The following is a 17,914-nucleotide window of genomic DNA, read 5'->3' as shown; positions in this document are numbered from 1 at the left end:
CAGTAGCCTGGGGTCCACCCATAGGGTCCACCTATGCTTTCTATGGCATAGGGCAGCTCCCTGGGGTCCACCCATAGGGTCCACCTATGCTTTCTTTGGCATCGGCAGCTCCCTGGGGTCCACCCAAAGGGTCCACCTATGCTTTCTATGGCATAGGCAGCTCCCTGGGGTCCACCCATAGGGTACACCTATGCTTTCTATGGCATAGGGCAGCTCCCTGGGGTCCACCCATAGGGTCCACCTATGCTTTCTATGTCAGTAGCCTGGGGTCCACCCATAGGGTCCAACTATGCTTTCTATGGCATAGGGCAGCTCCCTGGGGTCCACCCATAGGGTCCACCTATGCTTTCTATGGCATATAGGCAGCTCCCTGGGGTCCACCCATAGGGTCCACCTATGCTTTCTATGGCATAGGGCAGCTCCCTGGGGTCCACCCATAGGGTCCACCTATGCTTTCTATGGCATAGGGCAGCTCCCTGGGGTCCACCCATAGGGTCCACCTATGCTTTCTATGGCATAGGGCAGCTCCCTGGGGTCCACCCATAGGGTCCACCTATGCTTTCTATGGCATAGGGCAGCTCCCTGGGGTCCACCCATAGGGTCCACCTATGCTTTCTATGGCATATAGGCAGCTCCCTGGGGTCCACCCATAGGGTACACCTATGCTTTCTATGGCATAGGGCAGCTCCCTGGGGTCCACCCATAGGGTCCACCTATGCTTTCTATGGCATATAGGCAGCTCCCGGCAGGATCCGCCGGGAGAATCTAGACACAGCTGAGCGACATGAGACTAATTAATTAGAGCGACAGAGAGAGAGAGAGGAGTGTGTGTGTGTGTGTGTGTGTGTGTGTGTGTGTGTGTGTGTGTGTGTGTGTGTGTGTGTGTGTGTGTGTGTGTGTACGTGTGTGAGTGTGTGCGTCAATTTAACAAAGGTGCAGACGATCAGAAATCAGCAGAGAGTGATCACGTTTGCGTTACTCTATGCCGAATTGAAGTGGACTCGGCCCCAGACTTTTTTTTTTCTCCTTGGAAATAAAAAGATCTGGGTTTCCGAGGCTACTGTGTACAGGTCCTATCTTGTCTCTGATTGGTCCCATACTCACTGTGGACAGGTCCTATCTTGTCTCTCATTGGTCCCATACTCACTGTAGAGGGGCAGCGGTGGCCGAACGGATTGCGGAGCGGTCTTGATACCGGAAGGTCGCCAGTTCGAATCAGCGGTCCGACACGTTCAAATTACCACCGCTGAAGTGCCCTTGAACAAGGCATTGAACCACTACGATGAAATGTTCTATGAGCAGGGCCTGGCTGGAAACAAGTTCTTGAGCTTAGCCCAGATACCCTGAGTAAATATAGTAATCATTTAATTTCATTGGACAGGTCCTATCTTGTCTCTGATTGGTTCTATACTCACCCTGGACAGATCCTATCTTGTCTCTGATTGGTCCCATACTCACTGTGGACATGTCCTATCTTGTCTCTGATTGGTCTCATACTCACTGTGGACAGGTCCTATCTTGTCTCTGATTGGTTCACTCACCCTGGACAGATCCTATCTTGTTGCTGGTGGCGAATCGGATCAGGCGGTTCTCGACGTCGTGGAACACGAAGACGTGGTCGACGCTGAGCTGCTGGGCAGCGGCGGGCGGGGGGGCGGGGCTGTCGGCGTGGGAACAGCTGCGGTACGTGATGCTCTGCCGCCACTGGTAGCTCCGCCTCTCCACGCCGCCGTCCGATAGGCTGACGGTGAAGTGGCGGCTGGAGGACGACGTGATCACTGGAGAGGGGGAGGAGCCATAGATATATATATATATATATAAGAAGGCTAAATGGCTCACCCGCGCTCTGGCCAATGGAGAGCGACGTTGCTACGTGGCGGCCATCTTACCTCGGGGCAGCATAACATTGTGACTATGGATCATGTACTTTTAAATAACCATAACTTGCTCGATTTTCAACCGATTTTCAAACGGTTTGGTTTGTTATAAACGTCAGAGACGTCCGCATACTTATATGCTTTTATACAACGTTCATATAAAAAACAAAATGAAGCAGATAAGCGTCCTTAATCATAGCCACGTTGACAACGTTTGTAATAAACCAACCCGTTTGTAAATCCGTCAAGATTTGAGGGAGTTACGACTGTTTTTGTTTGAGCTGCCATTGAACATACTGTACTGTAGCGCCTCAGCAAGATGGCCGCCGGGTGAACTACGTCAGAGACTCCGCCTTGAGCCATCTAGCCATTATATATGTCTATGGGAGGAGCCACAGGATGGGCCCAAAGTCCTTAATTCTGTATGAAAGGTTTTTACTTTCCATATGTTGATCTGACCTCATCAAACCATGTAGACTCAAAGTACAGGGTTTGATGCGCTGAAAGTGTTAACTCTTAATCCGCCAGCATTTATTGAAAAATTAGGATCTAATTCACGCCAGCATTTTTTCCATTTGAGCTCTTATTTTGAAAAGCCACATTTCTGGTCCACTAGCAGTAGACATAAACTAGGAAGCTGAACGGAGCTGGGCAGGCCTTGTTTACAATGTGAATCCAAACCGGAGCTCTGGAGAGCTCCACATCGCCGGCTCTGCATGTGCCGCCAAAAAAGCCATCTGGGACAAGGAATAGGAGATACAGGCGATTGAAAGAAACGGATAGAATGGATTATTATGGCGACGACGATCTAAGATGGACGATCTAGTGCTGTGCTAACAACATAGCTAGCTAACCGGCTAACGTAAGTAGCATTATGGCTCAATCGATCGAATGCACTATAAAAGCGCAATTGCCATTAATCAACAGCAATGGCGGTAAGCGTTAGTATCAAAATGAGGCTTCAATTGGCATTAATCAACGGCAATGGCGCTATAGGAGTTAAGAAGCTCTGTTGTTTCAGCGCGACCTCGGTCGCTTCTCGCCCTCAGGGCGTCGTACTGGCAATAATGACGTTATGATAGACGTACGGTTGCTTCCATACTGGTAGATCTCCTTGTAGGGCTGATATACGTACGGTTGCTTCCATACTGGTAGATCTCCTTGTAGGGCTGATATACGTACGGTTGCTTCCATACTGGTAGATCTCCTTGTAGGGCTGATATACGTACGGTTGCTTCCATACTGGTAGATCTCCTTGTAGGGCTGATAGACGTACGGTTGCTTCCATACTGGTAGATCTCCTTGTAGGGCTGATATACGTACGGTTGCTTCCATACTGGTAGATCTCCTTGTAGGGCTGATAGACGTACGGTTGCTTCCATACTGGTAGATCAATAATGACGTTATGATACATTACGTACGGTTGCTTCCATACTGGTAGATCTCCTTGTAGGGCTCCACCTGCACCGTGGCCCCCTGGGGCACCTCGGGGAGACGGCCCTCCAGGCGCGTGCTGACCGCCAGGTGGCCGTGCTCATCGATGCCCTGGAAGTCCTGCGTGATGGTCACCCTCTCACCGCCCGGCTGGAACACCACCTCCGCCTGACGAGAGAACTCTCCACCTGGGGGGGGGGGAGGAGGGGGGGGAAGAGAGAGAGAGAGAGAGAGAGAGAGAGAGAGATGAATATGTCTTTTGAAACATCTTGGATATTATATTTAAAGGACCACTTCACCACTTTTTGTGGGCAGTTCAGAAACCCGTCCAACAGAACAATATTGTCCTCTCATAATGTTCTCGACCATCTTGAATGCTAATAGCAATAGCGTGAGCAACGATGGGGAGTTAGATTCTGACGGGAGTGGAAAAGCTTCTACAGTGCACATCCTCATGCACGGTGCATGCCCTCATGTAGACGTCCTCGTGTGCACGGTGGCCGACCGTAGTGCAAAGTAAAGATGTAACGATGAAGAAACCCAAAGAACCATTGGTGGAAAGTAATTACGCACTGTACAATTACTAGTTACTTTGTAGATTTAGATTATTATTACAAAACAAACCTAACCACTTCAGCCCTATTTTATATATATATATATATATATATATATATATATATATATATATATATATATATATTTCGGCCATTTGAAAACAGCCAATCTACAAGCTCACAAACACCTTTGTACTTTTACTCAAGTACATTTAGAATTCTGACCATTTACTTGTAAGGGAATATTGATAGTTTTACTGAAATGTATTCCTTTTCCCACCACTGTTAACCCCTTTTGGTGTTTTAAACATTATGTTATAATTTAGCTATTGAAAAATAGCAGATCTACAAGCTCATAGCGCACCACCGAGTGGCGCGCTATGAGCTTGTAGGTCTGCTATTTTTTTTTAAATAGCAGATCTACAAGCTCATAGCGCGCCACCGAGTGGCGCGCTACGAGCTTGTAGGTCTGCTATTTTTTTTTTAAATCGTGAAAATATTTATTTCAGAAAACTGGAGGATTTAGAAGAATTTCCGAGGTCAGGCCTAAATGGGCTTAGAACCATGACCCTGTCATTAAGTACAGACTAACATATGGTAATATGCTGCTCTGTACTTACAGTACATAACATAACATAACGTAACATAACAGGACAGTCTGTCCTCACACACACTGTAGGAATGCACAGGAATGCTCCTCGCACGCACGCACGCACGCACGCACGCACGCACGCACGCACGCACGCACGCACGCACGCACGCACGCACGCACGCACGCACGCACGCACGCACGCACGCACGCACGCACACGCGCACGCACACGCACACGCACACACACACACACACACACACACACACACACACACACACACACACACACACACACACACACACACAAGAAGTGCACGACGCTGTGTGTATAGTAGTAGGAATGCCGTCTCACATACACACTCATTAGAAACACGTTCATTTTCAGACACACTCCCAAACAGCTGTCCAACAGCCACAGGATGGGCCCAAAGTCCTTAATTCTGTATGAAAGGTTTTTACTTTCCATATGTTGATCTGACCTCATCAAACCATGTAGACTCAAAGTACAGGGTTTGATGCGCTGAAAGTGTTAACTCTTAATCCGCCAGCATTTATTGAAAAATTAGGATCTAATTCACGCCAGCATTTTTTCCATTTGAGCTCTTATTTTGAAAAGCCACATTTCTGGTCCACTAGCAGTAGACATAAACTAGGAAGCTGAACGGAGCTGGGCAGGCCTTGTTTACAATGTGAATCCAAACCGGAGCTCTGGAGAGCTCCACATCGCCGGCTCTGCATGTGCCGCCAAAAAAGCCATCTGGGACAAGGAATAGGAGATACAGGCGATTGAAAGAAACGGATAGAATGGATTATTATGGCGACGACGATCTAAGATGGACGATCCAGTGCTGTGCTAACAACATAGCTAGCTAACCGGCTAACGTAAGTAGCATTATGGCTCGATCGATCGAATGCACTATAAAAGCGCAATTGCCATTAATCAACAGCAATGGCGGTAAGCGTTAGTATCAAAATGAGGCTTCAATTGGCATTAATCAACGGCAATGGCGCTATAGGAGTTAAGAAGCTCTGTTGTTTCAGCGCGACCTCGGTCGCTTCTCGCCCTCAGGGCGTCGTACTGGCAATAATGACGTTATGATAGACGTACGGTTGCTTCCATACTGGTAGATCAATAATGACGTTATGATACATTACGTACGGTTGCTTCCATACTGGTAGATCTCCTTGTAGGGCTCCACACTGCTCCGCACGCACGCACGCACGCACGCACGCACGCACGCACGCACGCACGCACGCGCGCGCGCACACACACACACACACACACACACACACACACACACACACACACACACACACACACACACACACACACACACACACACACACACACACACACACACACAAGAAGTGCACGACGCTGTGTGTATAGTAGTAGGAATGCCGTCTCACATACACACTCATTAGAAACACGTTCATTTTCAGACACACTCCCAAACAGCTGTCCAAACAACAGCTTGAGTCGTCCTTGAAGCATGAAAGCATTATTACACAACAGGTCGTTTCGAGGAAGCAATGTGATTGGTCGAAACGGCCATCTAGCCGTGCTTAAACGAGCACGATGGAACGCCTAATCAAAACATAAAGAAATCAGCTGTGCTGATTCTCGCTGCTCTCCCAGAGAGGGTTGCTATAGGCTAGCGATTTTCTAGAACTACATATTTTCAGATAGGGGTCGGTGGCCAATTACATATAATGTTTGAGAACGACTGATATAGAAACACAGGGGTTTTCAGAAAACTGTCAGGATTTAGAAGGAATTTGTAGAATCGTTCTCAGGTCTACATGGGTTAAAACAAATAGAGAAGAGAGACCAGTGGCGTGCACAGACATTTAGAGGGGCAGGTGCTCAAGTGAAAAAAGGGCACCTTGTGCAGCGCGTGGAACCGGCCGGTTGCCTTAATAGTGTGAGATTTATAGATTTTGGGGCCTAAATAATATATTAGAAGCTTTTTATCAAGAATTGATCAATATCACCATGGTCCACATACTGTACACTGTACACTGTACAAGTTTTTTAAGGGCACATTTGTCCAGAGGGAAAAGGGCAGGGGGTGCTCTAGCACCCCCAAGTGTCTATCTGTGCACGCCACTGAGAGAGACACTGCTATAGACTCACCAATCAGACTGAATCCGTTCTGGGCTCCGGGCTGCTCCAGAGCGAAGGCCCAGCCGATGACCCCTCCCACGGAGAAGAGGGGCAGCAGCGAGGGTCCCAGGGCGTCGGGGATGCTGCTGATGGCCACGTAGGCGCGGCCGTCGTTGGGCACGGCGTAGGAGTGCAGGTCGTTGTTGACCAGCTCCAGCGCGGTCGCGGAGCCGCCCAGGAACAGGCGTCCGTTCACCTTCCCGTTCATCCTCTGTGGGATGCCTGTGGAGACAGTGGTACGTTTAGGATGTCTGTGGAGACAGTGTTATAGAGCACCGAAGTCTGACGTCAATATCGGTAGAGGGCGCAAATTCACAGGTTCGTGTACTTTTTATTTGTATTGTAATCCCCATAGGGGGATTTTAGATCGCCTCATATAAGAACTGTGTTTGAAAAATAAACATGTCATCCCGGCCGTTTCACTCATATGGATATGAAGAATCAACTGACTGAGAGAAAACGCTAATGTTACTGCTACTGAATTAGTTACATTTTCGCTAGAAACAGACTGTATCATATATGAGTGACTGATACAGAGACACCTCCCCGACAATAGCGCAGAGACAGCTTGTTTATTATTGGACCACAACGCTTATATGAGACGATATTAAGATGAGCCCATGTTATTCTCCATAGAGAAATTACTTCCGCGAACCAGGGGAATCGAAGGGATGAGCGAGTTACGTCAGGACTTCGGTGCTCTATACGTTTGGAAAAAAGTTGTCACATTTTGTTGTGCTTGAGTAAAATAATCAATGCTGCAATATAGAAATAGTATTGGTATAAAAATGCTCTTAAAGTACCAAAAGTTGAAAGTTCTCACTTCTTTGACTATATAGAAGTGTCTATGTGTACGTCTCGTGTTTTGATGAATTGAACATGGTGGACCCTCTTGTAAACAAGTGTAATGCTAATTGGGTCGTCCACTCACAGTTAACAGTCTTTGTATTGAGTTTGTGCTTGAAATGTACTGTAATTCTGCAAACAGTTAATACATATTTCAATCAATCAATCAATCAATCAATCAGAATGTCTCATTTCACGTTTTCGAATGTATACAAATCCTACTATAAATGTGCCACGTCCCTGTGTGTCTGCGTGCGTGCATGTCTGCGTGCGTGTGTGTGCGTACGGTTGTAGGCTAATGCACGTAACTCGAGAACCGTTTGCCCCACCGACTTCACATTCGACACACGCGCTCCACACCTCCACAGAGAGTGCAGTGCCCGGTATCGAGTCGGTCGTACCCACGGTTCTCCAGAACCACCACAAAAGGCTCTGCTCAGGCTCTGCCAGTGGGCATAATCAGCCTAAATCCCCTCACCTGTGCAATTCCCAGCCTCTGCCTCAGCCAATTAATTGCCATGGCAACCCCACACCTGACAATTGATGACTTAACCAGTACACTTTTCACAGTCAGTTTGCAGTACTCTTCAGGCACAGGCAGACAGACAGTCAGATACAGAGATCTCCATATACAGTTATGGGCACAAAAGGGACACAGACAGACAGTTCAAACGGGTGCTATGACAAGTTGACAACGGGTGTTATTAGGTTCCCAAGTTGCATCGTTCTCAAGTAGGCCAGTGGCCGACGGATACGTACAGGTCTAGTCTTTTGAAAACAGCAGATCCACAATGAGGCGGAGCCTATTCAAACGACTCACCGTCTGCGACGCAGTCCTTGCCGTTGCCGTAGAAACCGGGCCGACAGTGGCAGCAGAACCCGGTGCTGTAGTCTCTGCAGTCGGCGAACGACGAACACCTGTGTCTGTTCTTAGCGCACGTCTCAAAGTTGTACGAAAACACTGCAAGAAATAACACACAACACGTCTCAAAGTTGTACGAAAACACTGCAAAAAAATAACACGCAACACGTATCAAAGTTGTACGAAAACACTGCAAAAGAATAACACGCAACACGTTGAAAGAGCAAATGTGGGGCCTCCTATATTACGAGCGAGGTTCATGAATTATTGAATAACATTTTGCTGTATCCAGTGGCATGCACAGACATTTAGAGGGGCAGGTGCTCAAGTGAAAAAAGGGCACCTTGTGCAGCGCGTGGAACCGGCCGGTTGCCTTAATAGTGTGAGATTTATAGATTGCGAGTCCGCACACACGAGGTCGAGGTCTTGCCCTGAAAATTAATTTTCAGGGCAAGACCCCATTTGAAAAGGATGCCCAGTTTGACATGCATAGGCTACTGACCCCCATTTAATGCCATTTATATCTGAGACCCCCTAAAACATTTTTTTTTTAAATGGCCCGCGGGCCGCCTATTGGGGAAGCCTGCCCTAGTGTCTATCTGTGCACGCCACTGGCTGTATCTTCCTGACCGTGTGAAGTGGTACTGTTAGCTGTTTATTTAGCCGTTTGTGTTCTTTACCGTCTACATCCAGGTCTTCATCCACCACCACGATCTGAGGGTTCTGGGGGCGAGAATGTGGAGGTACCGGCCGCACAGGCTCTGGAACGCTGTACCTGGGTCGCTCGGGTTCGGCGTACCTGGGTCGCTCGGGTTCGGGATACCTGGGTCGCTCGGGTTCGGGGTTCCTGGGTCGCTCGGGTTCGGGGTACCTGGGTCGCTCGGGTTCGGGGTACCTGGGTCGCTCAGGTTCGGGGTACCTTTGTTCAGTGAAAGGTGATTATACTTTGGCCATTTTCCACATATCTTCGTAAAGTTCAATAAGCTCTTCACTAATGCTCATTGGTCACTGACCGTGGGTGTGTGTCGGGGGGGTAGCGTCTTGGCGGGGGGGTCTCGATGTCGGGATATTCTGGGTCCTCTGTCGTAAACTCCACTTCCTGTTCGTAGTCCACCGTGGGGGTCGCAGCGTCGTAGGCGGGAAACGCACCCTCCTTATTATTTGAGATAATCACAATTATTTTTGCAATTCCAAGTCCAATTTGACCGACCCGTACCCAAATAGATCTGTGAAAAATGTACCCAGAGCCGAACGGACACGGTATGAGTTCCTACCCCGAGCAGCACAGAGGGATGTCGGACCATACCCGTACAAAAACAGAGGCCCCGAAATGACCGAATGCCAAAGTTATCATCAAGAGTTACACAGTAGCGCTATTACGTTTTACCGGGTATTTTCAGGTCTCGGTTTTACCTGAAGACCTCTCGTTATACAACCCTGTTGTCACCTGAAGACCTCTCTTTACACAACCCTGTTGTCACCTGAAGACCTCTCGTTACACAACCCTGTTGTCACCTGAAGACCTCTCGTTACACAACCCTGTTGTCACCTGAAGACCTCTCGTTATACAACCCTGTTGTCACCTTAAGACCTCTCGTTATACAACCCTGTTGTCACCTGAAGACCTCTCGTTACACAACCCTGTTGTCACCTGAAGACCTCTCGTTACAACCCTGTTGTCACCTGAAGACCTCTCGTTACACAACCCTGTTGTCACCTGAAGACCTCTCGTTACACAACCCTGTTGTCACCTGAAGACCTCTCGTTACACAACCCTGTTGTCACCCGAAGACCTCTCGTTACACAACCCTGTTGTCACCTGAAGACCTCTCGTTACACAACCCTGTTGTCACCTGAAGACCTCTCGTTACACAACCCTGTTGTCACCTGAAGACCTCTCGTTACAACCCTGTTGTCACCTGAAGACCTCTAGTTACACAAACCTGTTGTTGTCACCTGAAGACCTCTCGTTACAACCCGGTTGTCACCTGAAGACCTCTCGTTATACAACCCTGTTGTCACCTGAAGACCTCTCGTTACACAACCCTGTTGTCACCTGAAGACCTCTCGTTACAACCCTGTTGTCACCTGAAGACCTCTAGTTACACAAACCTGTTGTTGTCACCTGAAGACCTCTCGTTACAACCCTGTTGTCGCCTGAAGACCTCTCGTTATACAACCCTGTTGTCGCCTGAAGACCTCTCGTTATACAACCCTGTTGTCGCCTGAAGACCTCTCGTTATACAACCCTGTTGTCACCTGAAGACCTCTCGTTACACAACCCTGTTGTCACCTGAAGACCTATCGTTACAACCCTGTTGTCACCTGGAGACCTCTCGTTACAACCCTGTTGTCACCTGAAGACCTCTCGTTACACGACCCTGTTGTCACCTGAAGACCTCTCGTTATACAACCCTGTTGTCACCTGAAGACCTCTCGTTACACAACCCTGTTGTCACCTGAAGACCTCTCGTTATACAACCCTGTTGTCACCTGAAGACCTTTCGTTACACAACCCTGTTGTCACCTGAGGACCTCTCGTTACAACCCTGTTGTCACCTGAAGACCTCTCGTTATACAACCCTGTTGTCACCTGAAGACCTTTCGTTACACAACCCTGTTGTCACCTGAGGACCTCTCGTTACAACCCTGTTGTCACCTGAAGACCTCTTGTTATACAACCCTGTTGTCACCTGAAGACCTCTCGTTACAACCCTGTTGTCACCTGAAGACCTCTCGTTACAACCCTGTTGTCACCTGAATACCTCTCGTTATACAACCCTGTTGTCACCTGAAGACCTCTCGTTACAAAACCCTGTTGTCACCTGAGGACCTCTCGTTACAACCCTGTTGTCACCTGAAGACCTCTCGTTACAACCCTGTTGTCACCGGAAGACCTCTCGTTACAACCCTGTTGTCACCCGAAGACCTCTCGTTACACAACCCTGTTGTCACCTGAAGACCTCTCGTTACAACCCTGTTGTCACCTGAAGACCTCTCGTTACAACCCTGTTGTCACCTGAGGACCTCTCGTTACAACCCTGTTGTCACCTGAAGACCTCTTGTTATACAACCCTCTTGTCACCTGAAGACCTCTCGTTACAACCCTGTTGTCACCTGAAGACCTCTCGTTACAACCCTGTTGTCACCTGAATACCTCTCATTATACAACCCTGTTGTCACCTGAGGACCTCTCGTTACAACCCTGTTGTCACCTGAAGACCTCTCGTTACAACCCTGTTGTCACCTGAAGACCTCTCGTTACAACCCTGTTGTCACCTGAAGACCTCTCGTTACAACCCTGTTGTCACCTGAAGACCTCTCGTTACAACCCTGTTGTCACCTGAATACCTCTCATTATACAACCCTGTTGTCACCTGAGGACCTCTCGTTACAACCCTGTTGTCACCTGAAGACCTCTCGTTACAACCCTGTTGTCACCTGAAGACCTCTCGTTACAACCCTGTTGTCACCTGAAGACCTCTCGTTACAACCCTGTTGTCACCCGAAGACCTCTCGTTACACAACCCTGTTGTCACCTCTCGTTATACAACCCTACCTGTTGTCCGCCGGTTTGTCTCGGCCGCTCCGTCGCCCGAGGCCCCTCCCCCCCGTCCTGGGCGGGGTCTTTCACCTCGCCGGGCGTGATTTCGATGAAGTACGGAGAGGTGCCGATCTCGTAAACCCAGACGCCACGTCGGCCCGAGTTGGTGTTCCTGTTGTGCGGGCAAGAGGAAATGAGGTCACGATTAGTTAACCCTTTAAACCATCTGTAGGCTGAAGCTGATGTAGTTTGTTTCATTAATAAAGATGGATGTATAATGATAACACTTTCGATGCCTTAAAGCTGCTATAAGCAATAATATGTCAAAATGTCAATGACTTTTTTATTTAAAAAATGTTTGGTATTCAGACAGCCAGCAATGGGTAGAACGCTCCCAAAAAAATGTAGTCTCTGTGACACATCTAGGGGCCGCAATCTGCATTCAAAGATTTTCCTAGAAGCTTTGTCGTTGGTCGATGTGCCTGTCTGCTTCCTGATTGGTTAGTCATTGCGACCGGGTTTTTTTCGACCAATGACAAAGCTTCTAGGAACATCTTTGAATGCAGATTGCGTCTCCTAGATGTGTCACAGAGACTAATTTATTTTGGGGAGCGTTCTACCCATTGCTGGCTGTCTGAATACCAAAAAAATCACACCCATGTGAACTGAGTGGTGTAAGGTTTTATATAGCATGATCAGCTGAATCAACTTCATGGTCACAAATCATCAAGTTGATTCAGCTGGAGTTTTTGTCCGATGTGAGGTATTATATAAGGTAAGGTATTATATAGCCTGATCAGCTCTGATCTGACGTAATGAAATCACACCCGGATGTGATTTCACAACTGGCTTTTTTTGTGCAGAAAAAATGAGCATGGTTGCTACGGTCATCCAGTTACGTCAGAAATTATTTTGAACATAGCAACCATGCTCATTTTTTCTGCACAAAAAAGCCAGTTGTAGGAGTGGTTTACACCACTCAAAAATAAAGAATAAAAAGGTCATTATTAAAATGTTGACATATTATTGCTTATAGCAGCGTTAAGAATAATGCTGAGTTAGCAGGTGTTCCCAAAGCTCGTTATTATAACGTATACGTACTCTGTGAGTTGGCGGACGGACTCCTCTTCTTCGGTGGTGGTGCGGTAGTACTCCCCGGGGTTGTTCCAGCCGAACCAGCCCTTCACCTGGCCTTGGACGAAGCCGGCCTCCAGGGGCCTAGTGTCGCCCCCCGCGGCGGTGGAGAGGTACTGCAGGCCGTCCTCGGGGTACAGCATGAGGGCGTAGGAGGCGGACTCCATGGAGGCGATGACCAGCTGGAAGGTGTTCCTCTGATGACACAAGGGTTCATTTAGTCGACTAAAACAGGTGTTCCTCTGATGACACAAGGGTTCATTTAGTCGACTAAAACAGGTGTTCCTCTGATGACACAAGGGTTCATTTAGTCGACTAAAACAGGTGTTCCTCTGATGAACACAAGGGTTCATTTAGTCGACTAAAACAGGTGTTCCTCTGATGACACAAGGGTTCATTTAGTCGACTAAAACAGGTGTTCCTCTGATGACACAAGGGTTCATTTAGTCGACTAAAACAGGTGTTCCTCTGATGAACACAACCACACCGGGACAGGGTTAATTTAGTCGACTAAAACAGGTGTTCCTCTGATGACTCAAGGGTTAATTTAGTCGACTAAAACAGGTGTTCCTCTGATGAACACAACCACACCGGGACAGGGTTCATTTAGTCGACTAAAACAGGTGTTTCTCTGATGAACACAACCACACCGGGACAGGGTTCATTTAGTCGACTAAAACAGGTGTTCCTCTGATGAACACAACCACACCGGGACAGGGTTCATTTAGTCGACTAAAACAGGTGTTCCTCTGATGACTCAAGGGTTCATTTAGTCGACTAAAACAGGTGTTCCTCTGATGAACACAACCACACCGGGACAGGGTTCATTTAGTCGACTAAAACAGGTGTTCCTCTGATGACACAAGGGTTCATTTAGTCGACTAAAACAGGTGTTCCTCTGATGACACAAGGGTTCATTTAGTCGACTAAAACAGGTGTTCCTCTGATGAACACAACCACACCGGGACAGGGTTAATTTAGTCGACTAAAACAGGTGTTCCTCTGATGACACAAGGGTTCATTTAGTCGACTAAAACAGGTGTTCCTCTGATGACACAAGGGTTCATTTAGTCGACTAAAACAGGTGTTCCTCTGATGACTCAAGGGTTCATTTAGTCGACTAAAACAGGTGTTCCTCTGATGAACACAACCACACCGGGACAGGGTTCATTTAGTCGACTAAAACAGGTGTTCCTCTGATGACTCAAGGGTTCATTTAGTCGACTAAAACAGGTGTTCCTCTGATGAACACAACCACACCGGGACAGGGTTCATTTAGTCGACTAAAACAGGTGTTCCTCTGATGACACAAGGGTTAATTTAGTCGACTAAAACAGGTGTTCCTCTGATGACACAAGGGTTCATTTAGTCGACTAAAACAGGTGTTCCTCTGATGACACAAGGGTTCATTTAGTCGACTAAAACAGGTGTTCCTCTGATGAACACAACCACACCGGGACAGGGTTAATTTAGTCGACTAAAACAGGTGTTCCTCTGATGAACACAACCACACCGGGACAGGGTTCATTTAGTCGACTAAAACAGGTGTTCCTCTGATGACACAAGGGTTCATTTAGTCGACTAAAACAGGTGTTCCTCTGATGACACAAGGGTTCATTTAGTCGACTAAAACAGGTGTTCCTCTGATGAACACAACCACACCGGGACAGGGTTCATTTAGTCGACTAAAACAGTGACTCATTCTGTGCCAAGATTGGTACTTTTTGAGGGGCGCTAGCCCCTCCTATACACATAGGTTTAGTTTAATGTTTGTCTTTAGTTCAATGTTTGTTTTGTAAATGCCACTGACAATGAAGGGACAATTTACGTCATAATGTGTCGTTTACATCATATTGTCATCGCCACCAGGGGGCGCCAAAAGGCCCAGACCGCCACCATATATATTTTATTTTATTTTATATTTTTTTATTTATTTCAAAAAAAAGTATTTTTTTTAATTTTTTTACCATGTTATAAAACACGAAAAACACGTCCTTGGCGCTCCAGGACATCATGAAAAAGAAGTTAAATAAGTCCTTGGCGACCATTGAGTTAATGGCGTTTAATGTTTGTGTTGGCACCGTTTGTTTTATATCACCTAATCAACATGAGTTAGACTTTAATATATTAGCGCCCCTCACGTCACATGGGTGTGATTTTTTAACCACATGGCCAACATGGCAGACCCGGTGACTATATTATGACTGTAACAGAACCACATGGCCGACCCAGTGACTATATTATGACTGTAACAGAACCACATGGCCGACCCAGCGCTTATATCATGGCTGTAACAGAACCACAACAGCGGCGGTTGGTTCCTCACCTTCCTGTCCAGCCCGTCTCCTCTGCTGGAGCCACCGAAGGGCGCTACGTTCTCCCAGGTGACGACGATGGCGTGGACGGGATCCACGTTATCGTCGTTGGGGAAGGCCTGGCTGATGTGCTGCGCTGCCCTCTGCAGGACCTGGGAGGAGTAGCAGTGTAAGACTTAATCAAACTGAATTAAATGGGGGCACGGTGGCATAGTCGGTAGTATACCCGTGAGGGTCCATTTGTACACTCTCAGAGTTAACGGACCCATAAGGGTCCATTTGTACACTCTCAGAGTTAACGGACCCATAAGGGTCCATTTGTACACTCTCAGAGTTAACGGACCCGTGAGGGTCCATTTGTACACTCTCAGAGTTAACGGACCCATAAGGGTCCATTTGTACACTCTCAGAGTTAACGGACCCATAAGGGTCCATTTGTACACTCTCAGAGTTAACGGACCCGTGAGGGTCCATTTGTACACTCTCAGAGTTAACGGACCCATAAGGGTCCATTTGTACACTCTCAGAGTTAACGGACCCATAAGGGTCCATTTGTACACTCTCAGAGTTAACGGACCCATAAGGGTCCATTTGGTTCCAAACTATCATTTAGCTGGGGACCCCCTGGAACTCACTCAAGGACCCCTGGGGGTCCCCGGACCCCACTTTGGGAACCACTGTTCTGCACACCCTCCTTCCCCTCCTATGACATCATACCTTAGGGCTGATGTCCTGGCGGTAGTACACCCTCCTTCCCCTCCTATGACATCATACCTTAGGGCTGATGTCCTGGCGGTAGTACACCCTCCTTCCCCTCCTATGACATCATACCTTAGGGCTGATGTCCTGGCGGTAGTACACCCTCCTTCCCCTCCTATGACATCATACCTTAGGGCTGATGTCCTGGCGGTAGTACACCCTCCTTCCCCTCCTATGACATCATACCTTAGGGCTGATGTCCTGGCGGTAGTACACCCTCCTTCCCCTCCTATGACATCATACCTTAGGGCTGATGTCCTGGCGGTAGTACACCCTCCTTCCCCTCCTATGACATCATACCTTAGGGCTGATGTCCTGGCGGTAGTACACCCTCCTTCCCCTCCTATGACATCATATACCTTAGGGCTGCTGTCCTGGCGGAAGTACACCCTCCCCCGACCGTCGCTGGTGTCCAGGTCGCCCAGCAGGGCGGCGACCATCCTGAAGCTGGACGGGAGCTTGCCCAGATACTCCGCCTCCGGTGTGGGCTCGGCCACGCCCACCAGCCCGTTGGTGTTGATCTGTGAAGGAAGGAACGCGTTGGATTTAAACGGGATGTTCTTGATTATATTCGTCTTCATTGGTTTTATGAGGGACTCCATATATATGTCGAGCTTTGAGGTTTTGTGTAAACACAAACATTGCTTTGCTAGGGTTTCCTATATGACTATTTTTGGGTGTTCTACCCTCTGGTAGACGATACAGAGGGATAGGATCCAACAGGAAGCACATCTCCAGAAATTCTACAGGTGCTGGTCAAAAATATACATACAATGAAAAGGAAGGGATGTCCGCACACTGTTTCTCTGATCCCAGGAAAATATTTATTGAAGGTACAACGTTTCGACCCTTGTGGGTCTTCGTCAGGTATACCTGATGAAGACCCACAAGGGTGAATTAAGGCTCTTCTTCAGACTAAAGTGAAAGGGAGAGGAACGCCGTCTTTAAACAACCCACAGGAACACTCAGAATGATGTACAACATGGAATGTAGCACAGCTGTGGACAATCTCACGTGACCAAAGAACAAGTCAAGATGGTGTAAGGCAGGGGTTCTCAACGTTTTTGGTTGGGGACCCCCGGAAATGCTTTGGCCATGTCTCGCGACATACTACAATATGATGTAACGATATCATCCTGATGACTACAAAACAATACTACAACATGACGTAACGATATCATCCTGATGACTACAAAACAATACTACAACATGACGTAACGATATCATCCATGATGACTACAAAACAATACTACAACATGATGTAACGATATCATCCTGATGACTACAAAACAATACTACAACATGATGTAACGATATCATCCTGATGACTACAAAACAATACTACAACATGATGTAACGATATCATCCTGATGACTACAAAACAATACTACAACATGACGTAACGATATCATCCATGATGACTACAAAACAATACTACAACATGATGTAACGATATCATCCTGATGACTACAAAACAATACTACAACATGATGTAACGATATCATCCATGATGACTACAAAACAATACTACAACATGACGTAACAATATCATCCTGATGACTACAAAACAATACTACAACATGACGTAACGATATCATCCTGATGACTACAAAACAATACTACAACATGATGTAACGATATCATCCTGATGACTACAAAACAATACTACAACATGATGTGACGATATCATCCTGATGACTACAAAACAATACTACAACATGATGTAACAATATCATCCTGATGACTACAAAACAATACTACAACATGATGTAACGATATCATCCTGATGACTACAAAACAATACTACAACATGACGTAACGATATCATCCT

The 17,914-nt window shown here is 47.3% G+C and overlaps 1 protein-coding gene across 1 annotated transcript in view; it reads right to left on the bottom strand.

The window, feature by feature from the left end:
* Window positions 1–17,914, bottom strand: part of LOC306922508 (nidogen-1-like) — a 72,532-nt gene that overhangs the window by 37,080 nt on the left and 17,538 nt on the right. The window contains exons 2-11 of the mRNA XM_079500167.1: window positions 16,443–16,604; window positions 15,336–15,476; window positions 12,977–13,206; window positions 11,891–12,047; window positions 9,345–9,484; window positions 9,012–9,250; window positions 8,290–8,430; window positions 6,594–6,845; window positions 3,299–3,499; window positions 1,542–1,778 (exon numbers count right to left, since the gene is read on the bottom strand). Coding sequence (XP_079356293.1) covers window positions 1,542–1,778; window positions 3,299–3,499; window positions 6,594–6,845; window positions 8,290–8,430; window positions 9,012–9,250; window positions 9,345–9,484; window positions 11,891–12,047; window positions 12,977–13,206; window positions 15,336–15,476; window positions 16,443–16,604 — 1,900 coding nt within the window. The remainder of the gene's footprint in view (window positions 1–1,541; window positions 1,779–3,298; window positions 3,500–6,593; window positions 6,846–8,289; window positions 8,431–9,011; window positions 9,251–9,344; window positions 9,485–11,890; window positions 12,048–12,976; window positions 13,207–15,335; window positions 15,477–16,442; window positions 16,605–17,914) is intronic.

The sequence above is a fragment of the Electrona antarctica genome, assembly GCF_951216825.1.
Source record: "Electrona antarctica genome assembly, chromosome: 4".
NCBI lineage: Eukaryota > Metazoa > Chordata > Actinopteri > Myctophiformes > Myctophidae > Electrona > Electrona antarctica.
This window is presented reverse-complemented; position numbering and strand designations above follow the sequence as displayed.